A 25,228-nucleotide genomic window follows, 5' to 3' on the forward strand; every position below is an offset into this window, starting at 1 on the left:
GTACTACTCCCTTCAGAGGACAGCACAAACAGGCTCTAACCAGAGTAGAAAAAGAAGTGGGAGGCCGCGTTGCACAACTGAGCAAGAAGATAAGTACATTAGAGTCTCTAGTTTGAGAAACAGACGCCTCACAGGTCCCCAACTGGCATCTTCATTAAATAGTACCCGCAAAACACCAGTGTCAACATCTACAGTGAAGAGGCGGCTGCGGGATTCTGGGCTTCAGGGCAGAGTGGCAAAGAAAAAGCCATATCTGAGACTGACCAATAAAAGAAAAAGATTAAGATGGGCAAAAGAACACAGACATTGGACAGAGGAAGACTGGAAAAAAGTGTTGTGGACGGATTAATCCAAGTTTGAGGTGTTTGGATCACAAAGAAGAACGTTTGTGAGACGGAGAACAAATGAAAAGATGCTGGAAGAATGCCTGACACCATCTGTTAAGCATGGTGGAGGTAATGTGATGGTCTGGAGTTGCTTTGGTGCTGGTAAGGTGGGAGATTTGTACAGGGTAAAAGGGATTCTGAATAGGGAAGGCTATCACTCCATTTTGCAACGCCATGCCATCCCCAGTGGACAGCGCTTGATTGGAGCCAATTTCACACTACAACAGGACAATGACCCTAAACACACCTCCAAATTGTGCAAGAACTATTTAGAGCAGAAGCAGGCAGCTGGTATTCTATCAGTAATGGAGTGGCCAGCGCAGTCACCAGATCTGAACCCCATTGAGCTGTTGTGGGAGCAGCTTGACCGTGTGGTACGCAAGAAGTGCCCATCCAACCAATCCAACTTGTGGGAGCTGCTTCTGGAAGCGTGGGGTGCAATTTCTCCAGATTACCTCAACAAATTAACAGCTAGAATGCCAAAGGTCTGCAATGCTGTAATTGCTGCAAATGGAGGATTATTTGACGAAAGCAAAGTTTGATGTAAAAAAAATCTTATTTCAAATACAAATCATTATTTCTAACCTTGTCAATGTCTTGACTCTATTTTCTATTCATTTCACAACATATGGTGGTGAATAAGTGTGACTTTTCATGGAAAACACAAAATTGTTTGGGTGATCCCAAACTTTTGAACGGTAGTGTATATGGAAGGATAAAATAGAAAAGTCATAATCTTTACAATTAAAAGATTAGATTTTATGCAAATGAGCATTGTTTGCATAATATGTACAGGACCAAGCACGTGTAGTCAGCCTAACAGCCTAACGTGATTAGCCGCATTATGTCAATTTATGTTTTCCTTTGTTTTAATTGGCATGTTCTAAAATGATAGCCAACCCAAATTCGATTCTCAGGTAGAGGGGCGGGGCTTGGCTGTAAACCGTTAGGTCTTGTGCGTTGGATAACGGCTGTAAGCGAATGGTCACCGTAAAGTAAACTGCAGATTGTTCAAGAGCAAAATTTGTTCGTATCTTAGTGGTTGACGAACAGTTATCCAAAGGGTTCGGATTTTTGTGATCTGCAAGAGGTAAATATGAGATTGTGTATTGCTTTTCCTACTGTGACTACGTGTTATAGTGTAAAAACGAACTGTGTTGCTAGTCGCGAGTAGCCGTTAGCATTAGCATAATAGCCGTTAGCTTTGCATTGTGTTGCTAATTGCAAGTAGCCATTAGTATTAGCATAATGGCAGTTAGCTCAACATTTAAGAATTGGTTAAGACAAGCTATTGCTAGCTCGCCACGAAATAGTGTATGGACTTGTTGCTTAGCTGATTTATTTGATTCAGGAGACGAATGATTTGTGACTGTAAGAGAGGACGGCTCCGTTGGACCACTTTGGAGAATCGTTTTCTATTGGAGTGATATTGGACTGTCGCTGCTGTTTCTTCACTGCTGTTTCTTCTGCGCTTGGCAGAGCGTCCATCACCAAGTTTCCCCTCGTGTTTCCCCCTCTAAATCTTCCCTGGATCTGTGAGTACTGAGCACGTGCTTTTTATTTTGCTTGTGTGACCAAGTGAAGCGGCCAGTACAGTTTCTAGGCCTCTACACTCCCAAAGCCACGACTCAGGCCTGCAACGGGGGTTTGGTTTACAAGTGGGTTTACCACAGGTTGCAGAGTGAATGTGTGCGAGTGTGGGCCTATGATTGAGGTTATTTGATGTTCTTTTGTGTTTATTCATGTTTGGGATTTAGTCCTATTTGTCTTTATTCATGGTGTGATTTTGAGAAATTCTGTTTTATATAAATAAATAGCCTACCATAATTTGGTATTACATGTTAATAAATCTTGTTGTGTCATAGCTCATAGGTAATTCATGTTTAATAACTGTTAAAAGGATGGATAAAATATTTTTATTATATATCCTAAATTTATTTGGTGGCACCGCCAGTTATTTTAGTTTAAAATAGAGTAGCGTTAAAATAATTTAAAAGCATACAGGTAATAGTGCCATTTAGTTTGGAACCGTACCCAGGCCCCGTTCACAGTACTACTATACATAGCAGATTTTATTTAGCTACATGGGACGGGTGTTACACATACATATACTATATGTAACATGATGTGCACGGCAAGACAGTTATATATAATCCAGTGATTCAAGTAATTCTTTAATCAGAAAGTACAAGCCCGTTTCATGCCATAAGCGATCATCAGCTGTCAATAGAGCTACATGGCAAAGAACAATATATATATATATATATATATACACACACAAAAGTATTGTGACACACCTCTTAATCCTTGAATTCAGGTGTTTCATTCAGACCCATTGCCATAGATATGTAAAATCAAGCAGCTAGCCATGCAGTCTCCATTTACAAACATTTGTGAAAGAATGGGTCGTTCTGAAGAGCTCAGTGAATTCAAGCGTGGTACTGTCATAGGATGCCACCTTTGCAATAAGTCAGTTCGTGAAATTAGATAGATATTCCACGGTCAACTGTAAGTGGTGTTATTGACAAGTGGAAGCATTTAGGAACAACAGCAACCCAGCCACGAAGTGGCAGACCATGTAAAGTCACACAGTGGGATCAACGAGTGCTGAGGCGGATAGTGCGTAAAAGTCGCCAACACTCTATTGACTCAATAACTGCAGAGTTCCAAACTTCCTCTGGCATTAACATCAGCACAAAAACTGTGCACCGGGAGCTTCATGGAATGGGTTTCCATGGTCGAGCAGCTGCATGCAAGCCTTACATCACCAAGCACAATGCCAAGTGTCGGATGGAGAAGTGTAAAGCACGCTGCCACTGGACTCTGGAGCAGTGGAAACATGTTCTGTGGGGTGTCAAATCACGCGTCTCACTCTGTCAGTCTGATGGACGAGTCTGGGTTTGGCGGATGCCAGGAGAACGTTACCTGCTTGACTGCATTGTGCCAACTGTAAAGTTTGGTGGAGGAGGGATAATGGTATGGGGTTGTTTTTCAGGGGTTGGGCTAGGCCCCTTAGTTCCAGTGAAGGGAAATCTTAATGCTTCAGCATACCAAGACATTTCGGACAATTCTATGCTTCCAACTTTGTGGGAACAGTTTGGGGAGGGCCCTTTTTTGTTCCAGCATGACTGTGCCCCAGTGCACAGAGCAAGGTCCATTAACACATGATTGGGTGAGTTTGATGTGGAAGAACTTGACTGATCCGCACAGAGCCCTGACCTCAACCCCATCGAACACCTTTGGAATGAACTAGAACGAAGATTGCGAGCCACGTCTTCTTGTCCAACATCAGTGCATGCTCTTCTGGATGAATGGGCAAAAATTCCCACAGACACACTCCAAAATCTTGTGGAAAGCCTTCCCAGAAGAGTAGAAGCTGTTTTGGCTGCAAAGGGGGGACCAACTCCATATTAATGCCTATGGATTTAGAATGGGATGTCATAAAAGCTCCTGTAGGTGTAATGGCCAGGTGTCCCAATACGTTTGTCCATATAGTGTGTATATACACTCACCGGCCACTTTATTAGGCACACCTGTCCAACTGCTCGTTGACGCAAATTTCTAATCAGCCAATCACATGGCAGCAACTCAATGCATTTAGGCGTGTAGACATGGTCAAGACGATCTGCTGCAGTTCAAACCGAGCATCAGAATGGGGAAGAAAGGTGATTTAAGTGACTTTGAACGTGGCATGGTTGTTGGTGCCAGACGGGCTGGTCTGAGTATTTCAGAAACTGCTGATCTACTGGGATTTTCACGCACAACCATCTCTAGGGTTTACAGAGAATGGTCCGAAAAAGAGAAAATATCCAGTGAGCGGCAGTTCTGTGGGCGAAAATGCCTTGTTGATGCCAGAGGTCAGAGGAGAATGGCCAGACTGGTTCGAGCTGATAGAAAGGCAACAGTAACTCAAATAACCACTCATTACAACTGAGGTATGCAGAAGAGCATCTCTGAACGCACAACACGTCGAACCTTGAGGCAGATGGGCTACAGCAGCAGAAGACCACACCGGGTGCCACTCCTGTCAGCTAAGAACAGGAAACTGAGGCTACAATTCGCACAGGCTCACCAAAATTGGACAATAGAAGATTGGAAAAACGTTGCCTGGTCTGATGAGTCTCGATTTCTGCTGCGACATTCGGATGGTAGGGTCAGAATTTGGCGTCAACAACATGAAAGCATGGATCCATCCTGCCTTGTATCAACGGTTCAGGCTGGTGGTGGTGGTGTAATGGTGTGGGGGATATTTTCTTGGCACACTTTGGGCCCCTTAGTACCAATTGAGCATCGTGTCAACGCCACAGCCTACCTGAGTATTGTTGCTGACCATGTCCATCCCTTTATGACCACAGTGTTCCCATCTTCTGATGGCTACTTCCAGCAGGATAACGCGCCATGTCATAAAGCTCGAATCATCTCAGACTGGTTTCTTGAACATGACAATGAGTTCACTGTACTCAAATGGCCTCCACAGTCACCAGATCTCAATCCAATAGAGCACCTTTGGGATGTGGTGGACTGGGAGATTCGCATCATGGATGTGCAGCCGACAAATCTGCAGCAACTGCGTGATGCTATCATGTCAATATGGACCAAACTCTCTGAGGAATGTTTCCAGTACCTTGTTGAATCTATGCCACGAAGGATTAAGGCAGTTCTGAAGGCAAAAGGGGGTCCGACCCAGTACTAGCAAGGTGTACCTAATAAAGTGGCCAGTGAGTGTATATACACACACTAAATGTACGGCAAAGAACATAACATATATATATATATATATATATATATATATATATATATATGTTCTTTGCCGTTTAGCTCTATTGACAGCTGATGACTGCATGTAGCATGAAACAGGCTTGTGATGTCTGATTAAAGAAATTACTTGAATCACTGGATTATATATTTATACATATACACACTACCTCTGGCATGCCAGGTAGAGGGGGGCTGTAAAAGATATTCAAAAGGCATCTAATGTTAGAAAGAATAACGATTCTTAATAAAACCTGTTTAGTCAGGTGATATGATGGAGAGAAGAACCCCCCTCCAAGCGGCATGCCAGAACTTTAGCAAGGGTTTTAGCATTGGTACTGTCATGGAGCCTCCTCCCTCCATTTCCAATATATGTTATGTATGCTAAGAGGAAGGTGCACATTCCTCTTGCTCATCTGCCCAACATTCATGTATCTGGTAATGTTGGTGATATGCTTGCTCTTAGTCTTCTCTCATCCAGGTTTCTGCTATAGGGGGACTTTAATTCTCTGACCTGTCTGACCTTTAAGACGTGTACTGCCCTTCTGAAATGGCTTTAGCACAAAGGAGCACCAATTGAGGGAATATTGATGCCACCTGTGTCCAGTTGGTATTCGTCACAGAGGCCCTCCCTGATTGGCCACAGACAGCAGGTGTCAGGGTATAAAAAGTGTGCGAAGACAGCAAACAGTTGTTCTGTATTTTTCCCTCTCCAGCACAATGGAGAGGTTCAGTGTTTTGTAAATCGAAAGGAATTTTCCATGATCTTTTTTTCCCCTGCAGAAGGTAAAGTGTTTGAAACATGGCTATCTTTTTGTGGCCAATCTGAATAAAAAAAAATGTTTTCTGAACATCAGCTCCTGCCTGCTGGTCCATCCTTACCATTCACACTACCGACCATCCTCGAAATATAACGTTTGGTGGTAGTGGTGGGATGGTATTCCTTAGTGAAGCAGGAAACCAGTGAAGGAAAGAGACCAGATGAAGAGCATGGGGCGTGGATGAGGCCGGGTTAACAGGCAAAACCCAATTCCACGGGAGAGCCAAGAAAGTGTCAGGGCTGAGGGGAGCACAGGGTTTGAGCCTCTACTAAAAGGGGCCATGAGTTCCTATCAAGACCCACCTGACAGTTCTCCAGGCGCCAATGAACCAATCCATGATTTATTACATAGCAGCATACAAACTGCTATGTATTAAAACTTTTTTCCTGCATCTGTATTGATATATATATATATATATATATATATATATATAAAACCCTGTGATGGCCTGGCGGCCTGTCCAGGGTGTCTCCCTGCCTGCCACCCAATGACTGCTGGGATAGGTTCCAGCATTCCCGCGACCCTGAGAGCAGGCTAAGTGGTTTGGATAATGGATGGATGGATATATTATATAATTATAAAAATAACAATTTGTAACCAGTATACAGCAGTTGTATGTGTATTTACAATTGTACATTTGTATCACACATCTGGTTTAAAAAGGTAGTGCACAAAGGAAATACTCAAGTGAGACATTTAGACCAGAGGGGGCCATTTACAAAGTGTGATATTTACATAACGAGTGTTCATTATTGCATCATGTTGTTAAATTTTCATGAAGAACAGTTCAACATTTTAACACTATTTGGACGTGTGTGATGGCGTGTGTATTAACCTTCTCTAAGGGTCCATTTGATGTCGCCTGACTGCTTAGAGACAGCATGCAGACTACCATCAAGTGTTGAAATGAACAGCAGTGACTCGGGAAGGGTGACTGAGCTGACCGTTTCTACCTGAGAAGTGGAAGGGAGGGAGGGAGGGAGAGAGAGAGAGAGAGAATGTGATTTGAAATCGGTTTAATATATAGTTCAATCAATCAATGAAGTTACATTTTTATAGCGTTAAATATCGTTTGATTTACAGATAGTTTGACAAAGTGGCGATATGTTATATGTGGGTACGTCAGGTCTCATAGGGTACACCCCCCCCCCACCTTACTGTTAGAAGTGAAATACTCCAAAAAGTAGCAGGATATCCTCATTTCTCGCCCCTAGACCAACTCCACCCCCTATGGCGATACAACCTGTGTGTTCACCGCTCCCATGTTTACCCACCAAGGGGTGGCAACTAGCTATAGCTACAGAATAACACTCAACGGCGCAAGCAGGCGTGGGCAGAGAGCCAAGAGCAAACATACACACACGCATACACTGCCATACACACGCACGCACACACACTTTCGCCAGTTTGAATAATCCAATGTACTGCGTCCTGTCATACCGCGGCTTCACTTTGCAACATGCGCCTGAAATAAACGCGCTCAAATGAATCCCCCACCCCCCCCACCCCCCGCGACGCTCACCACTGGGCACAAACACAAACGGACCTAAACAGCAACAACAACACTGCTTGTTTTACCTGAAATAATTTCCCTCCCTGGTACAGCAGAAGACATAGCAGCAGGCGTCCGAGGGCACCCATCGCCTCCGAAATAGAGCCTTTGGTGTCTCCTAAAAAAAAAAGAACAAAAAAAGAACAAAATAAAACGGAGTTAAGAGCCTATTGACGCGAAGACAGAGGTCGAACTCTCTCTCAATTTCCAGCGGGCGTCCATGTGTTTAAAAAAAAAAGACCGCGACAGCTGACAGGTATTACATTGCTTAATGCCCTACATGCGGAGCGGACGGGCGGGCACGACGTGCGTTTAGACAGTGTGGTGACAATTTAAAGTCATGATAATAGTAACTCCCGATATCGCCTTTTCGCAACTTGACGTTTCCGTGTTGGGGACGGAACCGATGACGTCAGGAGTGAGCTGTCAATAAACCAGAGAAGGGGCGGCGCTTCGTCCTGTAAGAGACAAAAGAGTGAGCAAACGGTGAAAGAGGCGGGGGACGGCGGGGAGGAGCGGAGAATAGGCTGGAACACGTGGAATTGTTAGATGTGTTAGTGGACACGCAACGAGAGCGGCTTTTCATGCAAGACCCCCCCCCTCCCCCTTACGCACACACAATCACACACACACACACTATATCCCTATTTCCTCTGACCTCAAACCCCCAAAATGAACAACACCTAACCCCTTTAAACCCTTCCCGCACTAAACCCAACCGCAACCATAACCCTAAACTTCATTCTGAGATGAAAAAAAAATAACCCAAATTTATAAACCTAAAATTAACCTCGAGCCTATTTCTAGTGCCTAACTTCAATAATGGACCTAGCAGGTTTACATCAGGTTTACCTGACACCTGGGCCAGAAAATAACCCCTTTCTGCTAGCGAGATGGCTTGTGATTTAACTGACTTTATGAGGACGTTTGAGCCTCACAAGTGTAGAAACACACACACACACACACACACACATACACACACACACACACACACGAATAAATGCTTAAAATGAAAATTGAGGAAAATTGATGCATATTTACAAAAGTTCTTTATTTTGTCATTACACTGTGTATTACAAAAGACAATCGATGTTTAGCTCTGGTCCCTTGCTCCAGCCTGCCGAACGTTTACTTAGCAAAATACCATTTAAAGTGCTTTGATATGGAAAATCTGAGATACATTAGCTTGCAAGTGTGTCCTACAATGTTAAGAAATGTGCTACAACAGTGGGCAAACTGAGGCAGATTTGGGCAGCATGAATTACTTCCGGCAGGCACTCCACTTGTATGAGGTATGGCAAAACTGGAAAATTAAACAGCTTTGTGGATAAAAGGCTTTACTGGTGTAAAGGTAGATAATGCATTGGCTCTGTACATTGTTCAGTGCCCAGGCACTTGGCACTCTGTGTTGGTCTACCGGTGGAGCACACTGTCGGGTTTGGGGTATCCAAACAGCTCAAAGTCCGGCTCATACAGCTTGTACAATTCCCTTCTCATTTCTATGGGTATCCCAGCAAACCAATCCCTCTCCCAGCTGGCAGCAGTGCGGTTGCGGGCTCCGGTAGGAAAGTGAAGCAGGTGATCCACTCCCAGGATTCTGAGCAACTGCTCTGAGTCTGTCTCTAGGGTCTCTAACTTGCCAATAAAGTCATACTGGACCTGGCATGGATGGCACAGACGGTACACCTGCAGCACACAGGTAAAAGTGTCACTTTTATGTGTGTGTGTGTGTGCGCTTGCATATGTTAGATTGTGCACATGTGACTGCACATGCTTTATATTTTCGATGTGAATCTTAATCAGTTTATTTAATGTGTTAGAATCTTTCCCCAGTCCTGGATGTGTCTTCCTTTGGCAGTAAAGAAGAAAGCCACTTTATTTTGTCATTGTATTCTTACAATGAATTGTATCAAAAAGACATGCATGTTAGGGTTAATGCCCGTGCCCCTGACCAAGGCAATGGAAAGAAGAACTGGAGTTGTATCATTTCACCCATCCTATACAATAGGATGGGTTAAATGCAGAGAGCACATTCATTGTAAGAATACAATTCGTTGTAAGAATACAATGCCAAGTAAAGTGGCTTTCATTCATTCATTCTTTCATTTTTACAATGACATTTGGTCTCGGCATTTAACCCATCCTATTGTATAGGAACAGTAGGCAGCTGCAGCACCCGGAGAGTTTGGCAGTAAATCATTAGTGCTTACATTTGGTGTGATCTTTATGTGCATGAAAAATGAAAGCATTTGTAAATTACATAAGAAAATAATGTTAAAAAAATCATTTATTTTGTATGTTGCAGAACATGCATGCATGCATGCGTGCGTGCGTGTGCGTGTGTGTCTGTGTGTGACTTTTACCTGCCGCCAGTGTTCATTGAAGGTAGCGTCCTTCTCAGTCTCTGGATCCAGTAGGTATGTGATGAACTGCTGGAACGATGGTTTGATTCCTGCAGCAAACGCCTGGGCTGCTGTCTCTGGAAGACTTCCAGATAGGTTACCATAACGATGCAGCATGACAGAACCAAACTGCCGGTAAAAGTCCTCGTTTGGCCTTCAAAACACACATAAAGACACACCCACCCACACTTTTGGTCACCATGTTTAAGTGTTGCCCAAGTTATTTTTTTTTCTTCCTGCCAATGCACTGCACACAGACGCCCCAACAAATTCATTTGTCAAATCCCACCTTCCGAATTTGTTCCTGAAGGCAGAGATGAGGCGAACAAAGGGGTCTCGTACAAACAGGAACTTAGTGTAGTGCTGCAGCTTCAATGCCATGAGATGTCGGGACAGAGAGCCATAATGACGCCAGAATCTTGTAGGTCATACAGGCACCCACCCACACACACAAACACACCCACACACACACACACACACACACAGAAAGCTACATTAAACTAGCCCTCTAATAGCATTAATAGCATCTGAAGTCACAATGGAACTATGTAGGGAGTACTTATTGTGGTATTATGGTGGTATGCGTGATATCAGCTTTTCAGCCACACTCATAGAATTGTTGCTTTGTCTACTGCATGCAAACCAAATGAGAGAACATAAAAAATGTTTTGTACTACTCAGATCTACTTTAAAATATGTGTAGATCTATCCCAAAAGCTGAGCAGGAATGTTCTTTTGGCCAAGTCGGCCCAATGGAAAAACACAGGTATGGATAGACATGCTGGAATACAGACAGCTCCTAAGGGGTAGAGAAAGGTCTCTCTGTGTTGCAGCAGCAAGCCCCGCCTGTACTCTCTTAACTTGCACTTCTCCCTACTCCCATGTGTCAGGTCAAAAAAATTTTCCTTTAGCCGGTGGACAGTGTGTCGAATTCAGTCATACTTTTTCAGAATGATAATGTTTGTGCACGCGCGCATGTGTGTGTGTGTGGGTGTGTGTGTGTGTGTGTGTGTGTTTTCCCAAAAGGTAAAATAGCTGTGAGTAAACATGGAAGTTAAGCAGGAAAACACTTGGGGGGAACATTTTTAAACTGTTGCATTTGCTAATCAACGAATATTTGACATGGTGTACAACAGCAGGGTGTACTGCCTATCTCACTATATGGTAGCTTCAGGGTGCAAACGATGCAAAATGCTGGCTAAGCTCCAAAACTGGGTAAAATCGCTAGAACAACCGGGATTTCACACCTACCTAAAATGATCATGGGCCGTTTTTAAACTCTATAATAAATATTAAATTGAGATATTAATGCATTGCCTATGTTAATATGTCTGTTAGGAAACGACTGACACCAAAATTAACATTTTAACAACTATAATACTATTCTTATACAATTTAAACTTCAGAGAGACATGGTCGAACTTGAATAGCAAAATTGAAAAAGTGAAAATATTACCTGAAAAACAAAACGGAAAACACATAACGCTAATCAAACAAACGTAACAAGGCCTATAAAACGTGAAATGTAAAAAAAAAAAGTACTGGAAATAAATATTGAAACAGTCCCAAATAACAACCGAAACATAAAAACTACTAGAACAACCGTGGGCGGTCATTTTGACTGCTGCGGTTTTTAAACTCTATATTCTGTCAAGATAAATACCCAATTAAGATATTAATGCACTACATATGTTAGTATGTCTGTTAAGAAACTGACACCAAAATTAACATTTTAACAACTTTTAATACTATTTTTCAAACAATGTAAAACCCTTCTGTTGTCTTACGGTTCAAAACGGCCCATAACAGTGTTTAACACCAGAGAAAAGACTCCAAATGATCTTTTTTCAACCTGAAATTTGATGACTTTTCCTAGAGTGACCCCAACATTAGAAAAAGTGAAACATTGTTTTTGTTCATATTTCTATGAGAGCTGTACACCCCTAGGGTACTAACTAAGTTTACCTTAGGGTCATTTTTGACCCTAAGACATGTTTGGGTTATGTTTGACCCTAAAACGAGTGGTGTCCACTGGTTAAATGCAGTCTTTCTGCACTGTAAAGAGGGAAAACCCAGATAGCCACAAAGTTTTTGATGAATGACAGATTGTTTTCTTTGTGCGAAATAGATTTGGGCTTTAAAATTAAATTAAGTTGCTTTAATTTAGAGGTTTAATGAAGGTGGGTCATAAATGACCCTTAAGACAAGGGCAGTATACAGAATGTGTGGACAACGCAAGGGTTAAAATGGCCGCTGTCCAACGCCTTTAAATACTGCAACGCCTCGGTGGTAGTCATGGTGCGTCTAACCAGACATGTTGGCAATAATCAAAAATCAAATTTAGACTATTTCTCTGCACTGGAGAGCGCTGTTTTTTTTCTAGGACAGAGCAATGAACTTTGCAAAGGAAATAACGCGACCAAAACACGTCATAAAGAGTGACATGACGTGCACTCTCACTCACAAATTACAAGCAGCTGTTTTGACCACTTATGGTCGGTTTAGGTAGATCTTATCATAACTTCTTTTGTGCAATTGACCTAAAACTCATTTTAAATGCAAATACATGCAATTTTAGGAGAATTCAGGGAGCGGCAGGTCTGTATCCTTTTTTCCACAAAGTTATTAAACTTTGAAAATCCAAAATGGTCATAATGACTGTCTTGTGTGTGTGTGTGTGTGAGAGAGAGAGAGAGAGAGAGAGAGAGAGAGAGAGAGAGAGAGAGAGAGAGAGAGAGAGAGAGAGAGAGAGAGAGAGAGAGAGAGAGAGAGAGAGAGAGAGAGAGAGCATGTGTCCTACTTGGCAAAGGTCAGGTGGAGAGAGGAGTTGTGTACGAGGTCAGGAGGTACGGCTTCTGGGTCAGTGTAGGGTTTTCCCGAGGAGGGGGAGACCAGAGATTGAGAGAGAACCACCATCACCCTCTTCCAGTTGGTACACGCTACCTGAATAAGGGGCAAATGCAGAAGACAAGAGAGAAAGAGAAAACAAATGGCAGAAAGGACAGGACAGTGATGTCTGTCGATTGTGATTTGTTGGATTTTTGGGGGAGTATTTTGTCCTCTCTGGCTCTCATTCTTTATACACAAACATCCACCCGCACACATGCACGCACAACACACACAAACCAGCTCTACCTTGGGAACATAGCAGTAGATAATCTGGTGGGTGTCATCTACAATCAGGTGGTCCAGTTCTCTGTTGGGGATCTGGTCGAACGTCCGGGTCTTTCCAGGAAATTCCACCGACCCCTCTCCTGAGCACACACTTACAATGCTCTGCTTCCTCTCCTCCTGTCTCCTTTCCTCAGCATGCCTCCACTCACCTTCTTCCTCCTCGTGTTCTTCCCTTCTCTCCCCTTCCTTCTCCTCCCTTTCTTTCTCTCGGTACCTCTCAGCCTTGCTCCCCACCTCCAGCTGCTCTGGGATGGGGGGAGTGCTGCCTCCGGTGGTGGGGAGAGAGAGGAGAGAACTGGGCAGGACCGTGGCAGTAGAAAGGGAGTGTAAGGAGCCTGGGGATGTCTCAGGTTGAGAGTAATAGTCAAGGGGGTTGTGTTTGGGATCTTGTAGCGGGTAGAGGTTGAACCCCCCTACATCGTCCCAGTAGACAATAATCAGCAGAATCATGAACAAAGAGCCGACAATGAACGCCACTCGCAGACCACGCCACATCCCCATGGCTGCAGCAGATCCACAGGCAGGATGGATGGAGAAACAGGAAGCAACTATCTCAGCTCCATGGCAACCATCTCTCACGAAAGGAGATATTTCCTGCTCAACCACAGCTACGAGGAACAGGAGATGTTGACAAGATTAGTGCTTTTCCTGCATTTCCCCGAAGTTGCTAAATGTTGAAGCACAATTAACTGATGCTCACTGATGTAATGATGTCCACCTCTCTGAATATGAATTGTCCGAGAGTTTACGGTTTACTCGGGGACACAGGACATAAAAATACGTTTACACGTTTTCCATGGTCTATTGTTGTCACATCATTTTACCATCAACAAGAAGTGACGGAGCCTTGAGAAAATCGTTAAGATTGGATCGTGATATTCGTAATATCGCAGAATTTGAAAAATCGTGATGTGTATTGAATCGGCACTAAATCATCATTGTAATATCGAACCGTGAGATACCAGCCGACCCGAACTCACACAGAAACACCGAAGACACGATGATACGTCGTTTTTTCCCCATACAAACGGAGGTGAGGGGGGGGGCACAACAAAATCGCTACACAACATGAGACCAGTATTCATAGGCCTGGGTTGGTCTGGGGGCCGTGGGAATGTTCATAGCTCAGCTGTCACGGAGATGTGAACAAACAAGGAGTGGGGGAGGAATCAGCTCACAGCTTGCTGGGTGGTTTACCCTCCCTATTATTTCATGTTATTTTCACTTAAAAACAAAAAGAGAGCGATAAGGTAAAAAAAATAATTGGGGGGAAAATAATAAATCTAATGAATGACTCGGCGGTTGACTCCCCCCCGTAACTCCATTCTGGGTAGTTCAAGGGGAGAGAATCATGCGACCTGCAGTCAGACCGAGGAAAATTATTGGTTTCTTCTGCGGTGTACTCTTTCCACTTGAACTTTGGTGGTTTCAAACTCGGTCTCCACGTAGACTGGATGGGCCCCTTTTTCTCTCCAGTCACTCCGACGGTGAACAACGATGGTGCATTTCGAGAAGAAGAAGAAGAAAAAAAATCATAATCGATTCACGCTGTCTCTCTACGGCTCATCCACCATTCACCTCGCTTGTACAGACACGCGTAAGCGCGGGTGCGAACACACAAACCATAATCTATGTGTGTGCGTGCGTCCGACCCTCCAAAAAGAAAAACACGTTTTAATTTATATGGAATACAGGTCACAATGCAGTGCACTGACCGCTCCGAACACCCTCCCCTATCTCATACAAAGCAGCGGAGGCAAAACCGGGGACGCTTCCTACGCCGTTATCTCTCTTGGTCCGTTTCCTGCGGTTGCCCAAAAAAAACCCCAAAAAACCCCACACACCGTGCGTTCGCTGCGGAATCCCCGTTTTGTTCCGCCAGTGCCATTTGCACCCAGCGCATCAAACGGCTTTAACAAGAGCATGCAGTCGCGTCGACAAACTTGAGGCGGACAAGACAATGTTGGAAACCATGTGAGGAATTTACTTACAATGTAGATTCGCTTCATTTTGTCTCTGGGGGAAAAGCCCTTTGTCGCCACGGCTGCCCCCCCCCACACCCCACCCTTCCCCGCTCGCTGTCCTAACTGCCGGGTGATGAGACCAGCCGGGCACGAGAGAAGCGTAGATGCGGTCAGTCGATAGCGGCGGCGGCGGCGGGGGGCACAACTATCGCGAGATTTGCGTATGGAGCCCACATTGTACATGCCACCTACGGTGCGCTATATATAGACGAACCCGCCCACCTTCACGACACCGCTTTCACAGTGAGCCCGCCCTGGGCATGTAATAAAGATTTCATAAGAGGTCCTCAGTGAAGTTGGAGGAACAAGACGTCCTGGGTTTTTCTTTTTCCGGGAGACGGCTGCCCAGACTGGGTGCCTTGTGCCCGGCTCGTACGGTCACCTCAGACTGCCCACAGGGATTCTGTTAAGTAACACAATATGAAACTTTTGAACTGTTTTTCCCCCCACAATTTATGCATGTTTTTTTTTCCTAGGGTGTGTGTGTATCCCAAATGTCTCCTGATTTGCTCCCAAAAATCTGGTCGCCATGTAATAAAAGTATAATAAAAGCTTAATTACTCCAGTAGAGCGGCGCACCGTCTGCATATTTTGTCCCTTGGTCTGCAACTTTCCTAAATAGTCACACATGAATGTATTGCATACCAAAGGAATTGACTTGATTTAGGATATTTTTAGTGCTGCTTCTTGGCCAAAAAAGAAGAAAAAAAACTGAAATAGCATTTATCTTACTTAGAGTTCTCCTACAAGTTACCACATCTATCAACATCAACTCTGGGCAACAGTCTTGATCTGAAGATGGTGATATTTGAAGCTTTCTATTTTCAAGTGTTCAGTTATCTACTCAATGTAGCTCTTATTGTTTTCAGAAAAGTTTCAGCAATAAGGTGTGTAAAGTATGGAGTATCAATTCTGGTTCAATTAAATGTCAGGGTAAAAGAATATTTACTAACAAGATAGTGTATTGTAACAGATCATACGCACATATGAAAAATGCATCACTGAACTATTTGCATACAAGAATTTTGTAAAAATACATAAAAAAGTATGCAATCAACCTTTAATGGTCACATCAGATGCTATGTAATCATTCCAGTTAAGACTGGGGGAGCATTAGGAAAGAAATAAAAGAAACATTTTCAGCATTGTGTTTGAATGTTTATTTTGAGTAATTCCCACAGCACACCCCCTCCCTGTGTGGAGGCCAAGTCTGAAAGGAGGAGGATACAGGCCACTGTAGTGCCACCTTAGCACACTAACTAACAAGGCTACTTGTTTGGTCACAACCCCTCCACTGCCCACAGGCATGGCACTCTCTATTCCCCAGTAATAAAACACTAGCATAATGGGACTAGTTCAGATGACACAAACCCAAAAGTCAAGAGGTCCCCAATAAGAAAAGGGCTGTGATAAGAGGAGTGACTTTGATTAATGAAAATGACAGAGGATGGATTGTTAAGTATCAAGTGCCAGTTAAAAGACAAGGGGATGATTTAAAAATAAAGCAATGAAGAGTATCCTCTTTACTTCCCCCTCGATGTGGCTGCGAAGCCACAAGGCGTGCTTTAATGATGTCACGAAGGTAGAATGTTGAGACCGGTGACAAATCCCAAGTTTCAGAGTGTGGTTGTTGTCCTCCTCCAATCCACGTGACAATTCGTTTCTCCTACTTCCACACACACAGACACACGGATAAACTAATCAGAGAGAGAAAATGGGTAAAGTGAAAAGATGGAAGTGCATAGGGTTTGTTTACTTGTTCCAATTTTGCTGCTTTATAGTAAGATGGAAAGAGACTGTCCTTAGGATACATACTGATGTAGCCATGGAATGTAACATGCGAGTCAACACAAGTGTCAACACGAGTGAGACAATCTACATTTTGCTTTGGCTGGTTGATTGCGCCTCTGCACGGGACTCATTTTCCAACATAATATAAACACCACTAGGGGAGCACTGCACCAACATTAGTTGACATCACAAAGAAGAATCTTTTTTAAAATTTTTCCCTTTTTTTTTTCCTCCCCAATTGTACTTGGCCAATCACCCTACTCTTTGAGCTGTTCCGGTCACTGCTCCACCCTCTCTGCCAATTCGGGGAGGGCTGCAGACTACCACATGCCTCCTCCTATGCATGTGGAGTCACCAGCCGCTTCTTTTCACCTGACAGTGAGGAGTTTCACCAGGTGGACATAACACGTGGGAGGATCATGCTATTCCCCCCAGTCCCGAACAGGCGCCCCGACCAACCAGAGGAGGTGCTAATGCAGCGACCAGGACACATGCCCACATCTGACTTCCCACCTGCAGACACGGCCAATTGTGTCTGTAGGGATGCCCAACCAAGCTGAAGGTAACATGGGGATTCGAACCGGCGATTCCCATGTTGGTAGGCAACGGAATAGACTGCTATGCTACCCAGACACCCGAAGAATCAGTATTTTAAAGGGGCCAGCTAAAAGATTTCAACTTCGATTACCATCTTTCACTAGCTGACCACCTTTGATGCTTTTCTTTGGTTGGTCCACCTTATCCTCTGTGGTAGGCCGATCACGGTTTGCTTGCTAAACGAATGTCCATTACTAATTTGTGTAAACTCCAAGTTCATCTTTGTTGGACTAAGCAGAGCTCTTCTCTGGGTGGTCCATGAGAGGGGAAGTCCTGCCTATCCTCTCTGGTGGACAAGCCATTGCTGCCTGAAGTAAAATGTGTCACTGCGTGTAGATTGAGTTTTTTTTTTAAGAATTTTTTTTTGGCATTTTCTGCCTTTATTTGATAGCAATAGTCAAGAGAGACAAGAAAGACAGGCGAGAGAGAGCAGATGACATGCAGCAAAGGGCCTGGGCCAGATTCGAACCCAGGCCGTTGCAGTAAGGACTCAGCCTTATGTGGTATGCGCTCTACCAGGTGAGCCACTGGGGCGCTCCTAGATTGAATTTTTCCGGGATTTTTTTGGAGACCCCCCCCCCGTTTTTCTTCCCAATTGTACCCGTCCAATTACCCCACACTTCCGAGCCATCCTAGTTGCTGCTCCACCCCCTCGGAGGGCTGCAGACTACCACATGCCTCCTCAAATACATGTGGAGTCGCCAGACACTTCTTTTCACCTGACAGTGAGAAGTTTTGCCAGGGGGACGTAGTGCGTGGGAGGATCACGCTATTCCCCCCAGTTCCCCTTCCCCCCGAACAGACGTCCCAACTGACCAAAGGAGGTGCTAGTGCAGTGACCAGGACACATACCCACATCCGGCTTTCCGCCCGCAGACACAGCCAATTGTGTCTGTAGGAATGCCCAACCAAGCTAGAGGTAACACAGGGATTAAAACTGGTGATCCCCGTGTTGGTAGGCAATGGAATAGACCGCTACGCTACCCGGACACCCCTTTTTTCCAGGACTGTCATCAGGAGCCCGCTTTACATTTTTCAGTGTTACTGGCAAGGCAAAGGCTTTCATCGGTGGATGATAAGCTCAATCATCATTGTGCACCTTCTTTTGATGAAAGATAGCATCTTAATGCACATTTATTTAGGTGTTAAGCTTTGAGGTTGCCACTTTAAGGCCATGGCTGGGGCTTTATGAATCTGCCTCACAGGTAACTTTAGACATGGCAACAGATGATGCGTAATGCAGAAATGTGTAATGTTGTCCATGAATGTACATTGTCGAGTCTGCGTAGTAGATTGAATTGCTCTTGTTTGTCAAATAAAGACACAAAAATCTTATTTGACCCAGTTAACCATTGCTGACACTCCAAGGCAATTACATAATGCAGGACTGAGAGCAGATACAAGACAATGTATTACAAATTCACATTTATGGGTATATTGTACAAGTGTATAATACATATTGCAACATTACAAGTACAAGTTCTACAATGAACTGTCCCACCTAATATAGGCCCCCATTGGACCTATTCAACTTTGTGTGTACGTGTGTATGTGTGTGTGTGTGTGTGTGTGCGCGCGCGCGCTTACACACACATGAATTACCTGCGTAGGGGACTACAGATCTCCGAGGGGAATGATTTCTTCGTTGATAAAAAATTCAATGGTCTCCTCCTCCCAGTCGTCAACGTTACTGTCCAGCTCATCTGTGTTCACTCCTAGAAAAACAAACACAAGTGTTGAGAATGTTCTTGATTAGAGCTGGTCAGGGAATAAATAGAAAACAGTGAGGGTACGAGTGTGTCAGGTTAAAAATGAGAGGTCATACCTCCTCTGAGTTCCAGGCGGAGGTTCCTCTGTTCTTGGTAGGTCTGCACCGCCGCATCCCTGTAGCGGTGATAGTCCTCCATCATGGTCCTGCGCTTGTCCACCAGCTCCTACTCACGTAAACAAAACCATGCACACACCATTTAGCACATTGTTTTTAACACCGTATTTTTCCTGTATGAGATACAAACAAGGATCCCCCCTCTTTGAAAAAGGTGCTCCTTATGGGTGATATTGGGGCTTTTAAAGATGCAGCTTTTTTCCCCCAATTATAATGATCACAAGAAAAAAAAAAGAAATAAATTAAAGCACTGACGATGGTAAAGCATGCCCCATGGGCTAATCACACAGTTCTTATCTTAAAATAGTCTGTTACTAATTGTCGGGTAACAGCATCAACAGAGACATAAGTGAGGAGATCCAGCAATGGTTTTCTGAATGTTCACAAGCTGCTGCATGGGAGAACTACTTAACATCAGAGAACCCTTCCCAACTGTCTGAATATACACTAGATGTAGATTTTAAAGCGTCAAAACTGGGAACAGAATAAGAGCAATGAAGTTGGGCCAAACCTTAGAAGCCTTGGACTGGCTGAGACGATCCTTCTGCTCAAAGATCTTGGAGTACTTCTTTAGATCCTTTTTGATCATCTGATGGGGATAAAACCACAGGAAGGCTTAGGACAAAATCACGCACCCACAGATCAAGTATCAGATATATTAACAAATTAAACCGATGCTAGATGTATAAAAATTGCAGTTTTAATTGTCAGCCTCAGAGGCAGAATTAGGAGCCCAATTTGGCTGTGTTCACACAAAGCATCATTGCCATGGGTGAATATTCATGAAAGTAGGTACCTTGATCTCGTCTGCGCTAAGCAGGGTGACTGGTCGGGGTCTCCAGAGTAGCTGGCAGAAACGGTCCTTGTTATTTTTCTGAAGAAGGCGGCCCTGGAATGTCCATAGCCAGTAGGCGTTGTCCACCTGGACACATTGAGAGACAAACAGCAGAGACGGTAATTTGAGTGTGGGCGAGAAAAAAGATTATCAGTTATATTTCTACATTTCAGCCAAGATGGTCAAAAACAAGTCTCACTGCCAGCTTTAGGTGGAAATATGTGCAGCATTGTGTACCTTGTGGCTCCACCAAGAGACAGAGGTGACAACATAGCGGCCAGTTGGATCCCATTCCACGTCAGAGGCCATATAGTGTTCTGCTATGTTCATCATGGTGCAGTCCGACGTGTCCACAAAGGCAAGCGCTCCGTTCATACTACAAAACCCAGCAGAGGAAAGAGAACATTACAACACATGAGGGAACTCATTAGGTGCACGCCAAAACACACTCAAAAAGCACAAACAAGAAATAAAATAGTGAGCCTCAGATCAGAGTTAGAATCAGGAGCAGTAATTACGCTCTCATACGAGGTGTCAGAAAAGCTAAGTTTGTCATCAGTGGCTCAAACACATAATACACACATACATAAAATAACTGACCTCCTGAGCCCTGCCAACACCATAAACTGTCCCTGGGGGCTCCAGAAGATACTGTTGGCCTGCTGTTTATCAAACATCTCTATAGAGAACAGAAAGAAACAATAACCAGGGAGTTGGTACGTATAGAATACTTTTATCTTTTGTCTCAGTATGTGCAGCTGTGTGTGAGATACTCACTTATGAGTTCAATCTTGCCGTTGTTTTTAACATGGTAGAAAGAGGCACTGATTCTAGGAGACTCTCCATGTAGAACAGCAAACTTACTGCCATTGGGCTCCCATGCAAATGCGATAATGCTTTCTGGAGGCACAGAACGCAACAGACAGTCATTAAGGCTTTATTCATTTACTATGCTAAATTTTGTGTGTGATGTGTGTACATACCCTTCATCTCTACCACGTCGACAGGGACCTGTTTCTCCCTCATGCGGAAGATTTCAAAGTTGGTGACAACACCCTGACAGACATAGGTGACAAAACTTATTCAATAAATTACAACACTTTTATATCAACCTCATATACTGCCTTCCCTCACTTTCTCAGCCATCCCTCTGTACCTGTGTTCCCTTAGGCGTCCTGTCAACTTTGACACACAGGTAGTCTCCATTCCTCTGCCAGTGCAGTTTGCAGTCGACAACGTTAAAGAGGTTGCGGACTCTGATTTCCTGTCGGGAGGGCAACTGCATCAGCGTCACCCTGGCTGGGATGTCTTTGTCCTCAGGCACCCAAAACGCTATGATGTTGTCTCCAGGAGACCATGAGAAGTCCCTGGATATGAATGACGTAATTAGAAAAGAGCAAGGTGTGGAGCCCAATCCCAATCTACATACAGACTGCCAGCTCAACAATATCAGCATACCATTAACGGACTTACATTTTGTTTTTTTTTATCATATAAAGGACAGACTCACTTGATTCCAGTGATCTTGAGACTCTTCTTGTCAAGCAAGCCCATTGACTAGAGGGGAAAAAAGGGTGGATTCAGATTTACCAATCCATGACCCCCCCCCCCAAAAAAATAAAAATAATATGCCATCTACAGGTAAGCCATCTTACTGGAGTCTCATAGATGCTCAGCGTGTCCTGTGTCATCCTGGCAAAGAACTTTCCATCGTGACTCCATCTATGGGCATACATATATTTTATTACAACTAATCAAAAACTAAAAAAGGGACAAAACACCAGAACAGAATAGTTTCCATCTTACACCAATTTAGAGACTGTGGCTGTACGAGGTTAGCTTGAGAGTGTGAATGAGGGGGAGACTAGCTAGAAAGCTACAAATGATTTGAGACAGCAAATATCAGACCTTACCCCGACAGGGTTGTAAATTGTGACCAACTGTGTCTTTTCATTTTGGAAGAGAACAAATGTAATTTGCCTTCCTAGTATAAATAAAAAACTTTAAAAAAAAAAAAAGATCTTGACACTAGTAGTCAAAGACAAAGTATGCAGAGTAGGCTATTCTTTGAAAAATACAAGAAAAGCAATAGGGTGTTGTGTGCTTACAAAAATGCAAGATGCAAAGATTTGTACCCGTTACTAAATTTTCAAATAATTTACTTCATTTCATATAAAGCTGCTTCTTAATAAACTTGAGGGTAATTTTTTTCAAGTGCTATCAGCTATGATGAGGTACAGAGTGAAGGTTCTGAAGCCAGATTTGTCTCTTTGAGTTTTTAAGTGAAATACCAGTGTAGTGTACTAACTTAAAGATGGGCCAGTGCGCAGAGCTCTCGCAGTGGAAGCCTCTCTTCTTCTGACCAGTCAGAATGTCCCATATGATGATGGCCTGAGGGTCCTCTTTAGTATCCATCAGGGGACTGAAAGTTACAACGTACCTGGAAGCCATCATGACCAAAACATGTCACTTCAGACAACTGAGGTATCCAGACAGCCTCAAGCTTGAGGCACTTTCGATGCAACACATTTGACATTATCTGTCTTTCATTTCAGCGACTTCCATATTTCTGAGCTTGACTGTGAAAAGAAGTTGTCCATATGGCAGTTTTCTGCATCAGTCAGTCAAGTTTTATTTATATAACATATTTTGGATTTTTAAATGCAGTGCAACAAGCTTTACACAAGACAAGTTAAATACCAACAGTGACAGAGGGAAGCCTCCACCAATGCACATAATCAAAGCCACAAACAAGTCATATAAGCGTCCACTAGAAAACTGGCTAAAAAAAACATCAATTACCTCTCACATGGGGAGAAGTCAATCAGGGAGACGCCCTGGTGGCTGAACCTTTGAATCTGTTTGAACTTCTCACCACCCCACAGGGCAATCCCCCGCTGGTGAAAGGTGGCCAGGTATGTGCCTTTAGGAGACCAACGCACATAGGTTTCTGTCCAGCGCTGTAAAGAGATAGACACACAAAATGGTCTTAAAGCTACCTTCTTTAGAAACACACATCCTCCAATATGAACACTCTCTCATACTCCATTACTTCAGTAATCCATCCATCCATTATCCAAACCACTCCGTAATAGTAGTAATAGTAGTAGTTCAGTAATCATTTCTCCAATAGACAGTGACTGGCCAAATGAAGCACTCACCGCTCTTTCCTCAACTACGATTGGCTCCTTGGCATCATTGGAGAAGATGGCAGTCCTTTCTCCTGATTCGTAAATTACACTATACTGGTCACGGCAGTCTGGGTCCTCAATCCAGTGGCGCATATTACCCTGGAAACACGCAAACACAAAGTATGTGGAGTCAATTTAGCTTTATTTTTTATTCTACCTTTAAACTATATTGAATATTGCGGCAGTTTAATAGCGACTGCCAAGGCGATTCAAGCTTACCATTTTAACTTAGGTCTAGCCTACAATGTGCAAAGAGTGCAACAAAATTACATTGGATCAGGCAATATGAGTAGTAGCCATATTCAAAATACTCACAAAGTCCTTGAAAGGCTGCTTCTCTGGAGTTTCCCACTCGTCACAAATGTTCATATACCTGGGTAAACAAAATACATCAGTCAAAACGCCCAATCATCTCACATTAATACGTCGTCACACACAATATAAATCCCATCACATTAAATCCAAAGCATACTTGTCAAAATCAGTGAAGACGTTGACCCTAAATGTGTGTTGCTTGTCAAGTTTGTATCCATCAGCATTCTTCACTGCCTCCAAGGCTTGAGTCGGAGCAGCATACTCCAGAAAGATGTACCTACAAAAGAAGATATATTATTTAACCAAGACTCAACATGAATGTGGTACAAACAAGAGTACAAATCATCTTCAGAAGAGAACATGGGCTTACCCTTTGGTCATGCCATCGGCCTCAGGATAGAACTCATTGGTGATCTTGCCAAACTTGGAAAAAATCTTGTGTATGACGTTCCTGAGCTTTTCCAGACGCTCTGGGCCGACCTGGGGGACATTGTCCACCACCACCACGGAGTCTATGCCATCAGCCTCCTGAGGCTTCTCCCTTAGGATATCATCCAGTAACTCTGCATCGATGAGACAAAGATACAGAATAGAGGTAGTCACGTGACTGCTTTATTCATTATACCGTCAAACCAGTAAAATAACATTGTACTTCGGAGGTGGTTAAAATTTTAAATTATAATGCAGCAGTTGATTAACAGATTCAGCGTTGTCTTGGCTCAAGGCTGCAGGGATGAGGGGACACATTCAACATATAACATCCATGTTCACGCCAACAGCTGGTTCATGAATGTTATAACGTTACGTCGCCTCAAACTGATATCCACAAGCATTAGTATACTTTCTATCAACCACAAACGTCAATGATCTGCACACAACTGCGCTGCTTTTTGAGAGAACGAGTCAGTACCATTTTGAATAGTAGTCAGAGAGGGTGCGCTGAGTTGAACAGGTTTATGTTAGTTTGTTCCCTGACGTTGAGAATAGACTTACGGAGGAAAATCACAATCATTTCATTATCACAATCATTACATTTAACCAACAAAACGATATTTTCACTGAAAGGTTATTGATGAACTGACACGTTCTCGGGAAGAGCCACACTAATTAAACTACCCTAATTAAAGGTTTCGGGGAAGCGCTAGCTTAGTTAGCATCCTAGCAGGCCAGAAAAGCCGGCGTCTTGTCCATGACTGCTCACCCTCATCTTCGATGTCATCCTCGAAGTCCTCCGGATCGCTGAAGGACGGTTCGTCTTCTTCGTACTCGGGGTCGTCCGCCATATCTACCGTATCTTGCATTTAGCAAGTTGGAGGAGAACTGCTCTCTGAGAAGGGTTTAGTGTGAATATTAAGAGGCTGATGGCTAGCGGTTGGTGTGGCACCATGTGCGATTACGTGAAAAATGGACGAGGCGACGGAAACTCGAAACCGGAATTTGCGCGGAAGCTCCACGGCGTCGCCAGTACATGTACACTATAGATGATAGGGATTGACTGCA

The 25,228-nt window shown here is 43.7% G+C and overlaps 3 protein-coding genes and 1 non-coding gene across 7 annotated transcripts in view; all 4 read right to left on the minus strand.

The window, feature by feature from the left end:
* Window positions 1-7,911, minus strand: part of ern2 (endoplasmic reticulum to nucleus signaling 2) — a 31,418-nt gene extending 23,507 nt beyond the window's left edge. The window contains exons 1-3 of one of the 2 annotated variants that reach the window (XM_056279947.1): window positions 7,795-7,911; window positions 7,541-7,632; window positions 6,798-6,915 (exon numbers count right to left, since the gene is read on the minus strand). In XM_056279947.1, coding sequence (XP_056135922.1) covers window positions 6,798-6,915; window positions 7,541-7,603 — 181 coding nt within the window. In that variant the 5' untranslated portion in view covers window positions 7,604-7,632; window positions 7,795-7,911. Of the gene's footprint in view, window positions 1-6,797; window positions 6,916-7,540; window positions 7,738-7,794 lie in introns of those variants that run through there. The other variant, XM_056279949.1, reaches the window with a different exon arrangement.
* Window positions 7,912-8,633: 722 nt separating this feature from the next.
* Window positions 8,634-15,115, minus strand: LOC130113227 (carbohydrate sulfotransferase 12-like). Its single transcript, XM_056280788.1, has 6 exons — window positions 15,082-15,115; window positions 13,052-13,698; window positions 12,717-12,859; window positions 10,206-10,334; window positions 9,878-10,070; window positions 8,634-9,200 (listed from the first exon to the last, which is right to left on the minus strand). The coding sequence occupies exons 2-6, from the start codon at window positions 13,589-13,591 to the stop codon at window positions 8,928-8,930; spliced, it is 1,278 nt and encodes a 425-aa protein (XP_056136763.1). The 5' UTR covers window positions 13,592-13,698; window positions 15,082-15,115; the 3' UTR covers window positions 8,634-8,927.
* Window positions 15,116-16,250: 1,135 nt separating this feature from the next.
* eif3ba (eukaryotic translation initiation factor 3, subunit Ba) lies at window positions 16,251-25,150 on the minus strand. Of its 3 annotated transcripts, none has more exons than XM_056279811.1 (19): window positions 24,930-25,150; window positions 24,099-24,291; window positions 23,886-24,005; window positions 23,729-23,786; window positions 23,384-23,512; window positions 23,025-23,182; window positions 22,531-22,662; window positions 21,878-21,944; window positions 21,733-21,779; window positions 21,379-21,589; window positions 21,206-21,278; window positions 21,000-21,122; window positions 20,823-20,901; window positions 20,460-20,598; window positions 20,184-20,309; window positions 19,899-19,976; window positions 19,328-19,436; window positions 19,105-19,217; window positions 16,251-16,780 (listed from the first exon to the last, which is right to left on the minus strand). In XM_056279811.1, the coding sequence occupies exons 1-18, from the start codon at window positions 25,027-25,029 to the stop codon at window positions 19,117-19,119; spliced, it is 2,043 nt and encodes a 680-aa protein (XP_056135786.1). In that variant the 5' UTR covers window positions 25,030-25,150; the 3' UTR covers window positions 16,251-16,780; window positions 19,105-19,116. The 3 variants fall into 3 exon arrangements, with proteins under 3 accessions (XP_056135786.1, XP_056135788.1, XP_056135787.1); XM_056279813.1 differs by having other exon boundaries at window positions 16,251-16,783; XM_056279812.1 differs by having other exon boundaries at window positions 16,251-16,811.
* Window positions 20,702-20,786, minus strand: LOC130113574 (small nucleolar RNA SNORD60). Its single transcript, XR_008810339.1, has one exon. It is a non-coding gene; the product is annotated as a small nucleolar RNA SNORD60 (small nucleolar RNA).
* Window positions 25,151-25,228: the final 78 nt, after the last annotated feature.

The sequence above is a fragment of the Lampris incognitus genome, chromosome 5 (genome assembly GCF_029633865.1).
Source record: "Lampris incognitus isolate fLamInc1 chromosome 5, fLamInc1.hap2, whole genome shotgun sequence".
Lineage (NCBI taxonomy): Eukaryota > Metazoa > Chordata > Actinopteri > Lampriformes > Lampridae > Lampris > Lampris incognitus.